Genomic DNA, 16,567 nt, shown 5'->3' on the forward strand with positions numbered 1-16,567 from the left:
TATAAATAATCAAATATATTTACATATTTGAATTGTATATAAAATTAAAATTTTTTTCTGTGATTTAAAAAAATTATTTTACTGAAGTATAATTGATGTATAATGTTGTTAGTTTACATTTTACTGTGCTAGACTCTTTCCATCCATTTTCATTCATCAGTCATCTTATTTCTTTTATTCACTTCACAATAAGTTGCAGGTGTTTGTACACTTACCCTGAAATATTTTGGATTTCATTACGGATTATGATATCATTTAGAAATATCATGGAAATCATTAACAAGAGTCCAACTGGTTTCTTCTGAGTTAAAACTCACATATAATCAAATGCACAGATCTTAAGTATTGTCTTTAATGTCCAAACAATGCAAAAACCTCTGCAGTCCAAACCCTTATCCAGGCACAGAGCGTAACTAGCACTCTAGAAAGCCCCATCATGCAACTTCCTAGTCACTTCCTCTCCTCCCCAGGCAACGACTGCTCTGATTTTTTCCTACATGGGCTAGTTTTACGTGTTTTTGAACTTCATAGAAATGAAATCCTACAGCACGTAGCCACTTGAGCCTGGTTTCCTTCACTTGACTTAATGCTCTGGAGAGTCATCTATGCTATACATGTTTCCCTAGGCTGCTGCGTTTTATTGCCAAATAGTGTTCCCTTGTGTGACTGTATCAGTTGGTGTATCCATTTTCCTGTTGATGGACACCTGAGCAGACTGCATCTTTTGGCAGTGATGAATGAGCTGCTGTGGATGTTCCCATACGAGTTTTTTGTGAACATGTATTTTCATTTCTATTAGGTAAATACCTAGGGTCAAAGTGCTGACTTAGAACGTGTGTGTGCTGCGTTTTGTAAGAAATACGAGACCTTTTCCCAAGGTGAGGGTACCACTTTGTACTCCCAGCAGCAGGTAGGAGAGCTGTGGTCATTGCATTGTTTGTCAACATTTGGTCTGGGTGGTCTTTCTAAGGTGAGCCACTCGGCTGTGTATGCAGTGGTTCAAGTGATCTTTACGTCATTCCGACGTCTTGAAAATGTAATTTTTATTAGTCATTTTAAATCTTCAAACAAATGCATTTAAGACAATCAAGTTTCCTCCGAATACCATTTTGGCTACATCTTTTCCCCCTCCAGGCACAGAAACTTTTGTTTTTTGTTATTATCTGATTTCTGTTGTATTGTTATCAGTGAATATGGGGTGTATTTTACAGCTGGTAATTGGTTGAGATTTTCTTTGTGGCCGATCAGATATGGTAAATTTTTGTGAATATTTCCTGTTGTTTCAAAAAATAAGTGTGCTCTGATGGTGGCTAGTACACAATGTCTCGATTAATATATTAAGTTCACGTTAAGTGTGGTATTAAAAGTGTCTGTATTTTTCATTCACATTGCTTACAGATACCTGAAAATCGTCCATATTCAGTTTGGATTTGCTAATCTCTATCAGTTTTCTATTTAATCTTGAGTGTATATTGTTTACCTCCAGATTTGAGACTGTATAGATAGCTTCTGTTTTGTTTTTAAGTCTCTTTTAATGCTTTTTGCCTTGAATTCGGTTTTGCCTAGGAATGATATTGTTCCACCTACTCTCTTTCTATTTGCATTTTCTAGAAAGCTCTTTTACTATTCCTGTCCCACTCCCCCGCCCCCAACCTTGTTGAGTTCTGTTTTATGTAGGTCTCTTGTGAATAGCATATAAGTGCAGTTTTTTTAAGAGCTGGGTGAGGAGGGTTTTCCAATCTGAAAGTCCAGGTTAATACATGTAGGTTAAGTTCTTTTTAACAAATATTCCATGCCAGTCTCACTTTAATTGTCCATGTGTCTGCTGAGTGCAGGTTAGTTGTTTTCACTGATACAGACCATCCTATGTAAACATCCGTCCGTGTCTCCTTGTCCCTGTGGGCGAGAGTCCACCAGCAATAAAAGTCTGGGGGTGGAATCGCAGGTGTGCGCCTCCCACCTCTACCGGGTATGGCCAGATTGCCTCCCAAAGTGATAAAGGACTTCATAGTCCCAGCAGCAAAGCATGAGTTCTTATTTCCCCGTGTTTTCCAGCACGTGGTATTATCAGAACTCAAAATTTTGTCTTGGGTGTCAATAGTAACGTATAGTAATTTTACATTAGATTTCACCAGTAAGTAGTGAAGTGGAATATATTTGTTGCCAGTTCAAATACAGTGTATTCCCCTTATTTATGAATGTAATACTTGCAAATTTTCTTACTGAGTAAAATTTCTTTGTAACCCCCAAATCAATACTCAGAATGTTTTCATGGTCACTCCTGGATATGTACAGAGCAGTGTAAATTTTGAGTTGCCCAGTGCATGAGTTCCCAGCTGAGCTCTGCCGTCTTGTTTCAGCTTTCCTACTGGGTACAAGTATGCTTTTCTGGGTCTGTTTACCTTTTGTGCTTTTCGTTGGTGATTTTGCTGTTTAGAATGTCCCCATGCACAGTGCTGAATTGCTGTCTTGTGTTCCTAAGCACCAGAAGGCTGTGATGTGCCTTATGGAGGGAATACATTAGATAAGCTCCATTCAGGCATGAGTTACAGTGCTGTTGGCTGCGAGCTCATTATTAATGAATCATCAACCACATTAAATACGTCTTTAAACAGAAACACACATAAAACAAGGTTATGTATTGATTGGTTGATGAAAATGTTATAACCACAGACTTGCAGGAGAGTATCTCTGTATTTGCCTTAGGAACAATGGTTCAGTATTTTCTAATTCAGTGTTTGCAGTGACTTTATGGAAAATGACTATCACAGATAATCAGAGTGGACTGTATTTTGTCCATTTTTCATTAGGACATTTGTCTTTTTCTTATTGATTTGCAAGAGTTTTAAAATACATTCTAGATGTAATTTTTACATAGTTTCTACTCCACCTAGAATTGATTTTTATGCTGGTGTGAGCTAGGGTGTAATATTTTCCTATCTCAATGGCCTAGTGCCTTGGTACCATCTAATGAATAGCCCCATCTGTAAGCATGAAATGTAATGTCACTTCTCTCATCTGTGAAATGTCTATACATGTGGATCTGCTTCTAGGCTCTCTATTCTGTTCTAGTAGCTTTTGTGCCTGGAACAAATCCCACAATATTCTAACACTATAGCTTTGTAATATATCTTGCTATATGTAGAGAAATGTTCTCACTTATCGCCGCCATGGATTAAATTGACCCCCTCCCCCGGCCCAATTCAGATACTGAAGTTTTATCCCCCCCCTTCATGTGACTATATTGAAGATAGGGCCTTTAAGTAGGTAATTAAGGTTAAGTGAGGTCATACGGGTGGGGCCCTGACCTGATAGGACTGATGTCCTTATAAAATGAGGAAGGTACATCGGTGATCTCTGTCTCTCCTTTCTGCCACGTGGGGACACAGCAAGAAGGTGGCCATCTGAAAGCTGGAAACTAAATAGGGTGGCACTTTGATATTGAACTTCTTACCCTCCAGAACTGTGAGAAATCAATGTCTGTTTAAGTCCCTCGGTCTGTGGTGTTTGTTATGGCAACCTCAGCTGCCTGATACAGCTACCTTATTATTATACCATTTTTCTAAATTATCTTGACTGTTATCTTTTATTCTTCCATATGAATTTTATGAATTCTATTTTATTGTATCGGTTTGTATTTTTATTGGAATTGCATAGAAGTCTGATTTTTGCAGTCACTTTTTCAGATACAAAGGCGATTGTGTAGTTTTTCTCCTTTCAACGTATTAATGGTATGTAATAGAGTTCCTGTGGTTGGTAACTTCACAGTTCTAGACTGAAATCAACTTGGTCAGGGTGAGATATTTTTTTAATATGCTGCTGAATTGATGCGCTAACTTTGTGTCGGCAGATGACTCTCTTTGTTCACATACTTCGTAGTCTAAGGCACCAGCCCGCTGACAGTTGTCTTTTTTGTGGCCGTGATTTTTTTCTCCCCATTGACTGTGATTGTGTTTCAGCAGACTAGCCTCCACCTCCTTTATGATATCTCTGGAAGTTAACCAAAACAAAGACAAAACGAAGGGACCACCGGTGGGCTTAAAACAGAATTATCCACAAGTTCTCCATTTTTGTCTCTGGAACGTCACTAGCTCATCCAGTGCTGTGCCTCTTCTCTTGGGCCATTTCCTGAGAAAATGCATAGCAGTGAAAGCTCTTTCACTGCTGGTCTGGTGGTGTATCCTGTACCTGCAAATGGAGAGTTGAAACAGTGAATAATCACACAGCCCCGGCTGATGCCTGCGTACAGCGTGCCCGCGCTGGGACATGCCGCGGTCGGTTCTGAACCGTGAACAGGCAGCGATGCTGTGATGACTCATCCCCTCCGGGCTTATCACTCTCTTCCCCCGGCTGCTGGCCTCACACATCCACACATGTGGACGCCAGCAGTGTTGTGTGGGTGGATGTTAGTCTGTGTGTGTTGAAGGAGGTGGGCGGTGGGGTGGAAATCCTCAGAGGTTCAGGGATTCATTACCATTAAAACATTGTTTTTCCTTCCATCCATTTGAAGGGGGGTGGTGAGGAGGGTGTGTGTGTGGAGAACAAAAGCTTTGAGAACAGGCTGTTTCTCCACAGATGTAAGTTCAAAGACAGGGTGATTACAGCTTACTCAGGTAGCAGTTTTGGTAATGCGAGGGGATTAATGTGAGGCTGTGTGTCTCACATGTCATGTATGGGTTTCATTTCTAGCTGCTTTTTTTTGAAGAGTGGTTTACTTTCACGATGACAGATGCATACATACACTGGTGGGGTAGCTTGGTGGTACTGAAGTCCAGGGATGGGGAAGGGGGTGCTCCCTGAAGCCTGAGCATCAGGGCTTCCGCGTTTCGTGTGTTGGTTGTCCTGGGCCGCCCTGAGGGCCCACAAGTATGTGCACGCATAAGGTGCTTCAACAAATGTCTGCTTAAAGCAAAGCGTGTTGTTTTTTGGACAATTGAAAGTTATGTTCATTATCGGCCGCTGGGAAATCACCTTCCTTGAGGCCATGTCCTGAGCCCTTCTTGCTTCACAACCTGCAGGTAAATTCCAAGGCTTCACCCACATGCGCATGACCCTGGCATCTCCACTTCCAAGTCTAATTTTATCTCCCCATCTGCAGGCCCCCCAGTCCAGCCCCATGGTGGGCATCTCCAGGAGGATGACTCACAGGCCCCACACAGCTCGTGTGTCTAAATGGAACTCGGCCATCTTGTACCTCAGACTCCTTCCATTGCTATTTTGGGGAAATTGTCATAAGCCTAGTTGAAACTTTATCCTAATTACAGGAAAATAGCACTATTAAAAAAAAATCCCGAAACTGCCGACTCACCAGTAATTAAAAATGACTTCAGGAGAAACCAAGCTGCCTTACTAACAAGTTGGTAAAAGTAAACTAACTCAGACAGAATGCTAACGTTTAGCATTTGATGTTAAATTCGTTAAACCACCAAGCTAATCAAATTGAGTTGGAAGGGGGAGAGAAGCCAGCCTAATTTTTTCTCCATGACTTCAGGTTCTTTTCTCTGGAAAAGTAACTCCCCTTAAATCTCATAGTGCAGAACGTGAATAAAAGATAGGAACTTAATTCATTTTAAGATTATGTAATACAGGTGATGAGTGGCTAAACACAGTCATAGTTAAAGTAGAGAACACACACACATTCTTCTTATTCGGATCATATAGTGGCACAAAGGAAAATGTCTGTGCTTTAGCAGTAATGATAATACTAGCACTTGATGGTAGTAGCACACTTAATGCTCCCACTAAGTCTTCTTTTTTTTCCAGTTGAACCCATGTATTAGCTTTTATGCCCTACTATGCATGAGTGAGAGCCTTTTACATACCAACCTCCATACTCACCCAAAGTCACCAATCTTCCACGGTTGACGTGAGAGGGACCGGCCCCCTGAACATGATGGGAGAGAATAATGTTTACTTGCCAGTGAACTATGAGTGTTGGAGCCACTGCTTCTCTGCCTCTGGCCATCTCATGTGGTGCTGGCCTTAGAGATGGCCGTTGCAAAAGTCAGTGTTTCTAAAAGATTTTGCTGACTTGGCTTTTTATGACAGGAATGTTGGTGTGGATTCTATGAGTGAATGTGCTCAGCTCACATTTTTGCCACGTCAGATATGACATCAGCATAATTGGATGCAAGAGTATTTCATCTCAGAAGTAGAGAGGAGGAAAGCATGATGTCTAATTTTCAAGGAAATCATTCATTCGTTTTTTTCTTTTATTTAACAAATTTATACGGAGGGTCAGCTATGTGCCAGGCCCTGTCCAAGTTATTGGAGGTCCAGCAAGGAATGAAACAGACAAAACTAAAAATTTCTGCCTTATGCTGCTTACATTTTCCTGGGAGACTCTTATGTCTGGCTTCATTCACAAAATATAATATAATATAATATAATACAATATATCTGAAAAATATATAATATAATATATCTGAAAAATACTTTATAATATATATGAAAAAACATATAATATGATATATCTGAAGAATACTTTATAATATAATATCTGAAAAATATAAAATATAATGTAATATCTGAAAAATACTTTCTATGGTTTATTCCTTTTTATTGATGACAAGTATTCTGTTGTATGAAGATACTACAATGTATTTATTACCTGTTGATGGACATTTGGGCTTCCATTTTGGAGCAATTATCAATAAACTGCTATGAACATTTAATTTTGGGGAACATGTTTTCATTTTTCTAGAATAAATCCTAGGTTGTAAGATTGCTCAGTCAGATGGGTGTGTGTGTGTGTGTGTGTGTGTGTGTGTACTGTATAAGAAATTGCCAAACTCTTCCCCAAAGTGATCTTTCCGGATTACACTGCCACCAGCAATGTATGAGAGTTCCAGTTGCTCCACATCCTCACCAACATTTGATATTGTCAGTCATTTAATTATAGCCATTCTAGTGTCTTGTGTCATGATGATTCATGGTGGTTTAATTACATTTCTTCAATCACTAAAAACGGGACCGTCTTCTAAGGACACAGAAAATCTTAGGCATTTTGTCCAATTTTTACTGTGTTGTCTTCCTATTGAGTTATGGGAGTTCTTTATATATTCTGTATACAATTTCTTTGTCAGATATTTATATAAAGTGTTTTCTCTCAGCTTGTGGTTTGCCTTTTTTATTTTCGTAATGCTGTCTTTTGATGAACAGGAGATTTTAATTTTGGTAAATCTAATTTATCATTCTTTCTTTTATGCATTGTGTCCAAGAAATCTTTGCTTTTGCCTACCCCGATACTATAAAGATATTCTCCCATGTTTCCTTCTATAAGTGTTTTAATTCTAGCTTTTATGTTTAGGTCTATGATCCATCTTCAGAGCAGCTTTTGTGTATGGTGTAAGTTAATGTGTTTAAGTTCATTTTTTTCCATACAAATATCCAGTTGTTCCGGCATCATTTTTGAAAAGACTGTCCTGTCTCCCTTGAATGTCTTCATGCCTTTATTGAAAATCACTTGACTACATGTGAAGATATATTTTGGAATTCTCTGTTATATCCTATTGATCTATCCTTACACTCCAAAACCACATTGTCTTAATATCTGTAATATTACAGTAAGTCTTAACATCAAGGGGTGTAAATCTCCCATCACTCTTCTTCTCTTTCATGATTGTTTTGGCTACTGTAGTACCTTTGCATTGTTTGTCAGTTTCTACCAAAGTGTCTCCTGGGATGTTTTTAACTTTGGATTTTGAAATAACTTCAGACTTATAAAAAAGTTACAAGAATAGTAATAAGTAGTGCCATATGTCTTAACCCAGGTTTACCAGTTTTTGTCATTTTGCTGTATTTGACTTATTCCCTCTATGCCTATTTGCAACTGTTATTGTTTTCAGAACCATTTGAGAGGAGGTTGCATTCATTGCACCCCTTTGCCCTTTGACGCTTCAGTGTATATTCCCTAAGACCAGCAATGTTTCCTACAGAACAACAGGATGTATGTTATTCATATATGCTTCGACTTCAGGATATATGTCTTTGAATTGCCATTCATACTCCAATTTCTTTCATTGTCCCAGTAATGCTTTTTAGGTCTCCCCACCTTGAGTACAGCTCCTCACCATGTTGCTTTAGTCCCCTTTACTCTGCAACAGTTCCTGGACCTTTCATGACACTGAGATTTTTAATAAGTGCAGAAAAATTATTGTGTAGAATGTCACTAAATTTGGGTTTGGCTGCTGTTTACTCATGATTAAATTCTGGTTATGCATTTTTGACTAAAATAATATAGGTGATATTTCCTTCTCAGGGTATCACATCTGGAGGTATATGAATGTCAGTTTGCCCCTTATTGGTGATGTTAGTTTTTCTCACTTGATTAAGATCCATTTTCTCATTATATAGTTATTTTTCTTTTTGTAGTAAAAGGCTATTTGTGGGGAAATCCTGCTAGGATTTCGATGGGGTGATATTGCAGTTTGGGAGAATTGACCTCTTTAAACTATTGAGTGCTCCAGTCTATGAACATGGTATGTATTTCTATTTATTTAGGTTTTCTTTACTTTCTTTCTGCAGTGTTTTGAAGTTTTAAGTGTGGAAGTCTTGCTCACATGTTAGTAGGTTTATTTCTAAGTATTTTAACCATTTTAAGTGTATAATTCAGAGGCATTAAGCACATTCACATTGTCATGCAACCATCATCACATCCCTCTCCAGACCATTTTCATCTTCCCAAACTGAAACTCTGTATCCATTAAACAATTCCCACCCCCAGCCCTTGGCAACAACCATTCTGCTTTCTTTCTATGAATCTGACTACTCCTCTATGTATTTTTAATATTATTGTAAATGATATTTTAAAAAAATTTCAGTTGCAAGTTGTTGCTCAAGTATAGATATATAATTGATTATATTGACCTTATCTTGTGGCTTTACTAAATCCATATTAATTTTTGTAGATTTTAAATGTATTAACTTTGTATGTAAATTATGATATCATCTATAAGTGAAGACAGTTTTATTTCTTCCTTTCTAATCTGTTAGCCATTTATCTGTCTACCATCATCTGTCTGTCTCTCTCTCTCTCTCTATCTATCTATCTATCTATCTATCTATCTATCTATCTATCTATATCTATCTCCTTATCATAATGGTTAAAATTTCCATAGCGGGTGATGTTGGGTAGAAAAAGTAAGAGCAGATATCTTTGTCTTGTTTCTATATCTATGGGGAATATATTCCTTGTTTCACCGTTAAGTAAGAAATTCATTGTAAATTTCTCATAGATGTCCTTTTTATTAGGTTGACAAAGTTATTTTCTTTTGTTGAAAGTTTTGATAATGATTAAGTGTTGGTTTTGTCAATTGCTTTTTTTTTAATATTAACCGAGATTATTACTTGCTTTCTCTCTTCAGCTCTGTGTTTTCAGTGATTGGTTTTTGTTTTCTGTTTTTTTGGTTTTTTTGGCTGGGTTGGGTCTTTGTTACTGTGCATCGGCTTTCTCCAGTTGCAGTGAGCTGAAGCTACTCTTCACTGAGGTGCATGGCCTTCTCATTGTAGTGGCTTCTCTTGTTACGGAGCATGGGTTCTAGGTGTGCAGGCTTCAATAGTCGCAGCACACGGGCTCAGTAGTTGTGGCACACAGGCCCTAGGGCGAGCGGGCTTCAGTAGTTGTGACATGCAGACTCTAGAGTACAGGCTCAGTAGTTGTGGCACACCGGCTTAGTTGCTTCGTGGCATGTGGGATCTTCCCAGACCAGGGATCAAACCCGTGTCCCCTGCATTGGCAGATGGATTCTTAACCACTGCACCACCAGGGAAGTCTCCAGTGATTGGTGTTTAAATGTTGAAGTAACTTTGTACTCCTGTGACCCAGTTTGGTCCATTATCCATTTCTATACTGTCTTTCTTTTGCTGGGTCCAGTTTTCTATTGTTTAGTGGAGCATGTTGCCCTTTTCATCAGGGGGCATATTGGCTTATCATGTCCTTGGAACACACTTGTCAGCTATTTGTATCAAGATTATGCTTGCCTCATAAAATGAACTAGAAAGTATCACTTACTCCTTTATTTTCTGAAAGAGTTTGTGTAAAATTGCTGATGTTTCTTCTTTAAATATTAGGCAGAATTCACCAGTTTCTATTATTTTGGGTTGGAGTTTTAATCATGGGAAAGTTTTTGACTACAACTCCAAGTTCTCTAAGAGATTTAGGGCTATTCTGAGTTTTTATTCCTATTTGTACTAACTTTGGTATATTATCATGTCATTTTTTTCTAAGTTTTTGTGCATATGTATATGTTCATTTATTTGTTCATAAGATTTCTTATTATCTTTAACATCTATAGATTCTTTAGTGAGTCCCCTTGTGCGTTCCTGATATTGATAATGTGTATTTTCTCTTTTCTTAATCATTTTTTCTAGGTGTTATCAATTTTGTTAATTTTTTGAAGAATCAACTTTTGGCTTTATTTTTTTCATTGTTTGTTTTCTATTTTATTGATTTATGCTCTCATCATTATTAGTATTTTTTTCTAATTACTTCAGGTTTAACTTGACACTCTTTTTCCAACTTTTTAAGGTGTAAAATCTTATCTAATTTAAGCATTTAAACCTATAAAGTTCTCTCTTAATTACTCTTTTAGCATCATTCCACAATTTGGGGTATCCTGTTTTCACTTTTCATATTTCATATTTTCTCATTCCATTTAAAATACCACTTTTCCTTACATTTTCTTTTTTGAGCCTAATGGTTATTTAGAAGTGTGCTATTTAATTTCCAAATAGTTGGAGAGTTTCTAAATATATTTTGTTATTGATTTCTAATTTAATTCTGTGTGATCAGAAATTTATGGTTTCAATTTTTAATGTATTGTGAGTTATTTTATGGAGAGCATATGGTCTGTGAGAGCACATGGTCTGTCTGGGTGAACGTGCCACATACACTCACATATGTATTCTGTGTTGTTGGGTATATTGTTCCACAGATGTCCAGTGAGTCAAAGGGATGGTTAGTGTTTCTGTTGTTTCTTCACTAGTTTTTTTTTTTTTGTCTAGTTCAGTTAATTGCTGAGAGTTAGGAATTAAATTTTCCAACTATTATTATGGATTTTTCTGTTTCATCCTCTAGTTCTGCCAATTCTTGTTCATATATTTTGAAGTTCTGAAATTAGGTGCATTCATGTTATGTCTTTTTGGTTAGTAGACCCTTTTATTTGAAAGAAGTTTTTGCTGAGTATGGAATTCCAGGTTCACAGTTCCTCTTCCCTGCTAGCGTATTGAAGCTGTCATTCCCCTGTCTTCTGTTTTGCATTGTTTCTGATGAGGAGTCAGCCATTATTATTATTGTTTTTTTCCAAATCCAAGTAACAATTTTATTTTAGTCTACAGCACAATTTTTTACATACATTTTAGTGGTTTTGATAGTGGTACTTTTGAGCAGACTTTAAATGAATCCACAAAAGTTAATACATTTAAAATAAAACAAGAGGCATCCAGATGTTCAGAATCATGCAGAAAGGGTGGTCTGGTTGGTGTTATCACTGGGTACCTTGCCTATTTAAGAATTCATCAGCAAAAGGCAGTTCTTCTGTTCTTTATTCCCATATAATTTAGCAAAGTCAGAGAGTTCTAAACATACACACACAAAATAAACCCTCATTTGAAGCTACAGCAGTACCAAATTTCAATGAATTGAATTCAATGCATTGTCAAACCAACAATTTCAACGATCAAACCCATCACTAGAAAACACGCAATATCAGCACCTGATCTAAAGGCAAGGTTATCTCATTTATTAAAACAACAACAGGAGATTAACCAACAAAGCAACTAATATGTTAATCTTAATATAAGACACTGAATAAAAACCAAAAACAATATATTAAATACCACTCCACTGAGCCAGGATATAACCCATGGATGACAGACACATCTGTCAAATAGTGCTTTAAATACGTTTCTGTGAAAAAGAAGAGTATCAGGAGATGCAAAGGAAAGGTAGAAATGTGAATTTATGCATCTAGTTCCATAATATAAAGCTAAGTGACAATGACTTAACCACTGGGCACCAAACAGGCATGACCACTATTCATTGTACTTCATAACGCTCTTCAGGAGTTTTCAGTGGATGGCCAACCCAACAATACTCTCTTAATACAGACTGGATACTCATCCGCTGTTGAAAAAGACCCTGAAGAAGACATGGCAAAGGCATAGAGAAAAAGTTGAATCTTTTGAAAAAGTTAATGATATCAAAATACTTTTCCACTGCTGGGAAACCAAACTAGGTCAAGTATATGACCCAAAGCAGCACGGAATTCAGAGTCAGAGGCTGGCAGAAAAGTTTTGGAAAACTTGTAGTTTTAAAAATTGGCAATCCTCCATGCTTAATAAAACTATCAGAAGAGGTATAATGTTTGTCCATTTGTGGAATGTTTACAGCTTGCTGCAAAAATTCACATGATGAAGAACCACAGAGATGCGCTTCAATGAAGTATTTTTTAAAAATTTACAAAAAACTGAAGTTTCCATTTAAAAAATAACCACGTTATGTCAAGATGAAACATGGTAAAAAGTAGTGTAAGTTCTGTCCATGATTCTTTACACAGCTAATGGGAAAGTGATAGAAACCATTTTCTCTTAAAAAGAAAGTTTTGTTATTGCACTAACTTTTACAACCTGACCTAGTAATTTAGAAAAATCATGTAGTAAAATCCATAAAATTAAAATACAAAATTCTGGTTTGTAAACATCAGTTAGCCAAGTCTATCCAGAGTCCTTCATGATAGTGGGATGGAATGAATAATTAATTCACTACCTTATATTTATTTGCTGTGAGGGGGAAAATTCCAGAACACAGCTTTTACACTTTCACAGTAATTATATTCAAAAGATATAAAGAAAATCAGTGCAGTTGTCTTCTTCTTTTTTTTTTTTTTTCCTCTGTGCAATTTTCAGCTCTTACCCCACTCCTAAGTGCCATTAATTGAAATAATACTGGTTTGGAGACCTAGTACAGATTGGTCATAAATGTCGCATAAAGTCTGCAGGACTTCGGTAAAGATATTTCCAAATGGCATAGTAATGCACTGCAGCTGCCGTGGCCACGAACAGGTGCCAGATGGCATGGGCAAATGGAATGATGCCATCGCTCTTGAAGAACACAACTCCCAGGCAATAAATTAAGCCCCCACAGGCAAGTTCGTGAAGTCCGTCAGTGTTATTCATTGATGTCACCACCAAGGCTGGAGAAATCCCCATTGTGAGATAGAAAAAGAGCTCAACCACCTTATACTTTTCATGGTAGAGAAATACATAAATGGTTCCTCCAGCTTCCATGAGCCAGATAAACCAACGCATATGAGATGCCAGGGGTCCAAGTTCACAGAGATTTAACCATGGAGCGTAAGATGCAGCAATGAAGAAATAGATAACCATCCTATCACACATGTGAAAGCAATGCTCCACTGTCCTTAAGTGGCTCTTTTTCCACGTCACGATGTGAAATACTGTGGAAACGATGAAAAGGGCACAGAGGCCCATTCCGTAAATCCATGCTGTTATCTTTTCCCAGCAGTCATCAGACAGCCGGTGGAGGAGGGCACTGCCCACAATGGCCGGAACAACAAGGAATGCATGTATGTAACAGTTAGCAGCATGTTCGTAACAAGTTGGTTTGTAGTGGCCGTTGGCTGGGGCCTGGTGGTTCATGAACCACTGGAATCGATTCTGGAACTGCATTGATCCTCTCTGCTCCTCCTCGCTGGCCGGGAGCTCCATCTTGTCAGCGCCGGTGGCTGGGCGCGTGGCCCTCATGGGCTTGGGCTGCTCCGGAGGCCGCCGCATGCCCGGCGGGCCGCTCGGCGGGGCAGGGTCGGCGTGGGCCAGGCCGGGGGTCGGGACAGGGCCGGAGCCGACCAGGCCAGCCATTATTTTTTCATGTCCCTATTTTTCTGTTTATCCTGGGGTTTTAGCGAGTTGATTGTGACATCAACAGGTGTGGTTTCTTTTGTATTTATTCTGCTCGCTTTTCAGTGATCTTCCTTGATCGGTGTGTTACTGTATTTTAATGAAATTTGGAAAAAATTTGGCCATCATTTCTTCAAACCCTTTGCCCAACTCCATGCATCTCTCCTCTCCTCTTGGGATTCAATTGTACATAAGTTAGACCTCCTGTACTTTCCTGTAGCTTACTAAGGCTCTATTTAATTTTTTGCAAATCTTTTTCTCTCTGTTTCAGTTTGGAAATTTTCCATTGACCTGTCAAGTTTACCAATTTTTTTCCCCAGTTTTATCCAATCTGTTGTTAACATCATACCATGAATGTTTTATTGAAGATTCTATGTTTTAGTTCTTCCAGTTGTTTCTTTTACAGTTTCCATCTCTCCTGACATCACCCACATCTTCATTATACTTTCTTCTGTGCATTGTTTACTGTACTTATGGTTCCTTAAAGTCCTGGTCTCCTAAGTCTACCATCTGGGTTTATTTCTCTTGACCATGGGCTATATTTTCCTGTTTCTTCACACACCTGATAATTTTTTATTTACACCAGACATTGTGGTTTATACTCTAGATTTTGTTACCTTCCTCTGAAGAGTGTTTTGTTACAGGAGCTTTTTACATTACTGGCAGGTCACCTGAAGCTTATGGAGTTCAGTATCAGTTTTTGTTCAAGATGTTGCTTCATCTGCTTCACTCGAACAGGAAGACAGTTTATTGCAGGCAGACCCTCTCATAATAAGAATGACAATTATGAAATGGTTTAACCACTTTTAACAAAAAAACTATTTGGGGAAAAAGTTATCTTCCTGCACAATGTGTAATGACATTTGAGTTTGGGTACAGATTACCATTCAACCTCAAAGGAGCCTACTTGCCTTTAAAGGTTATTCATCATATATAACAAGGAACTCTTCTAAGCTTTTCTTCAAACCAATTTTTGTTTTTAGCAGGTACCACTGCAGGGAAGGTGCTGACTGGCCACACCATCTCCTCAGCTGTTTGTGAAAAAGCCCTTTCTATCACAATATGACAGCTCCTTCTGTTTCCTCCCAATCTCCTACCTTTCCCTTTGCTTTCTTTACCCAATGTTGTAGTTCTCTCTCTCTCTCTCCTCCTTTCCCATGAACTCCTTGGTAAACAAGTTTCTTTTTCATCTGTGTTTATTAGTGCCTGGCAGCATTAGAAATGAAGGAGATTTCCAAAACTGAGTTTCTATCACACTGATGATCTGAGATTTGCTGAGCATGCTTGTTTCACTTCTGTGGTTTAAAGGATTTTTATAGAGGGCAGCTTCTGTGTCAGCTCTTTTCTTTAGTCTCTGAGTGACCAGATTTACAAAGGTACTCCAGCTCCGTTACTCTTCAGAGGTCCCAAACAATGCCAGTAAAGATAAGACATAATTCTGTTTGAAACTGAAAAGTAACTCCAGCTTGTTTTCTCAAAATTCAGAAACCTGAAAGATGCCGTTGTCCAACCACTTCTGCCTGTGTTTTGGGGCATTGTCTAAAACTCAGATTAGAAGCCCACTGAGATGAGTAAACTCTGGATGGGATATGGTGGCCTTGCATCCCTTCTCAGTATGTCTTGCCTGCACCTTTTTTGCTCCCTGCGTCCTGTGGGCACCTGACCAGTGGCCAGGAAGAAACCCATAGTGAGGGACCAGGCTTTCTAGTCCCTGGCCCTTGAGGCAGAGAAAAGAAATTGCTTGGTCTTGTGGGATCACCCAAAGGACTAACTGAATCAAATCTTATACCCTAGCATAGTTGATGTTAATGAGAACATGCACATTTTAATGCTTTTCCTGGCACAGCAGGCCAGCGACCTAAACCTAGCCTGCAAACGGCAACACGGAGCTCACACCCCCCCACCGGGGCGGTGTTGACGTACACTTATGTTTGTGTATTTGGCAAGTGTAGGCACTGGTTTTAGTTTAATCAGCAGTTAACTCCAGCTCACAAAGAGTGAGAGAGGGGTGGGTTGGGTGTGTATTGTTAGCACATGTGCCTATTTAAACGATATTTAAGGAATCCTTGACCCAAAGAAATAATGGCCGGTGCGCTTGAGAGAAAGGGCGTCCAGCTCTCCTTGACACTAGAATCTCCTGTTTCAGATTATTTATGGCTCCAATTTCTTTTCTTTGGAAAAGAGATTTCCTTCAGGGGCTGAGAAGACAGCAAAAGAGGGAGAGAGCCAGAGGCGGCTGAAGAGACTGTGTCCTACCAGACCCTTTGTCTCCACTGTTATAAGCGTCCAGATTTTACGTCTGTGAGAAAGCTAGGGATTCTTAAGTCCATTTGGTGAAATTGGCCACAACCTAGATTTCCTTTGGGGAGGGTCTAAATCAGTGTAGGCTGGATGACAAGTGTTAGGCTTATGGCAGGTTGCAGATTTGCTAGAAAACAAATGACTTCATTATAGGCCAGAGGCACTTGCCAAAGCTTGTCCTGGGAGCTCAGGCCCCCCTGCTTTGCTCCCCAGCAGGCGGCAGCCCTAATATATGTGCTTTGGCCCACTTTTACTGTCTCCTTTGAGCATCTTCAGGGCCACTTTAGAGAGCATTATGTGCTTAGAATGACTGATCTTATCGGCTGAAGGCAGGACTAACAGGTTTTAC

The 16,567-nt window shown here is 38.8% G+C and overlaps 2 protein-coding genes across 2 annotated transcripts in view; one reads left to right on the forward strand and one right to left on the reverse strand.

The window, feature by feature from the left end:
- ROR2 (receptor tyrosine kinase like orphan receptor 2) overlaps window positions 1-16,567 on the forward strand; it is a 227,147-nt gene that overhangs the window by 195,176 nt on the left and 15,404 nt on the right. The window lies entirely within an intron of this gene.
- On the reverse strand, window positions 12,734-13,689 carry LOC130846810 (monocyte to macrophage differentiation factor-like). Its single transcript, XM_057725269.1, has one exon. The coding sequence runs from the start codon at window positions 13,687-13,689 to the stop codon at window positions 12,973-12,975; it is 717 nt and encodes a 238-aa protein (XP_057581252.1). The 3' UTR covers window positions 12,734-12,972.

Source organism: Hippopotamus amphibius, chromosome 2 (assembly GCF_030028045.1).
Source record: "Hippopotamus amphibius kiboko isolate mHipAmp2 chromosome 2, mHipAmp2.hap2, whole genome shotgun sequence".
Classification (NCBI taxonomy): domain Eukaryota; kingdom Metazoa; phylum Chordata; class Mammalia; order Artiodactyla; family Hippopotamidae; genus Hippopotamus; species Hippopotamus amphibius.

Coding starts and splice junctions, on each gene's coding strand:
- LOC130846810 (XM_057725269.1), bottom strand. CDS start 13,689: ATGCAGTTCCAGAATCGATTCCAGTGGTTCATGAACCACCAGGCCCCA.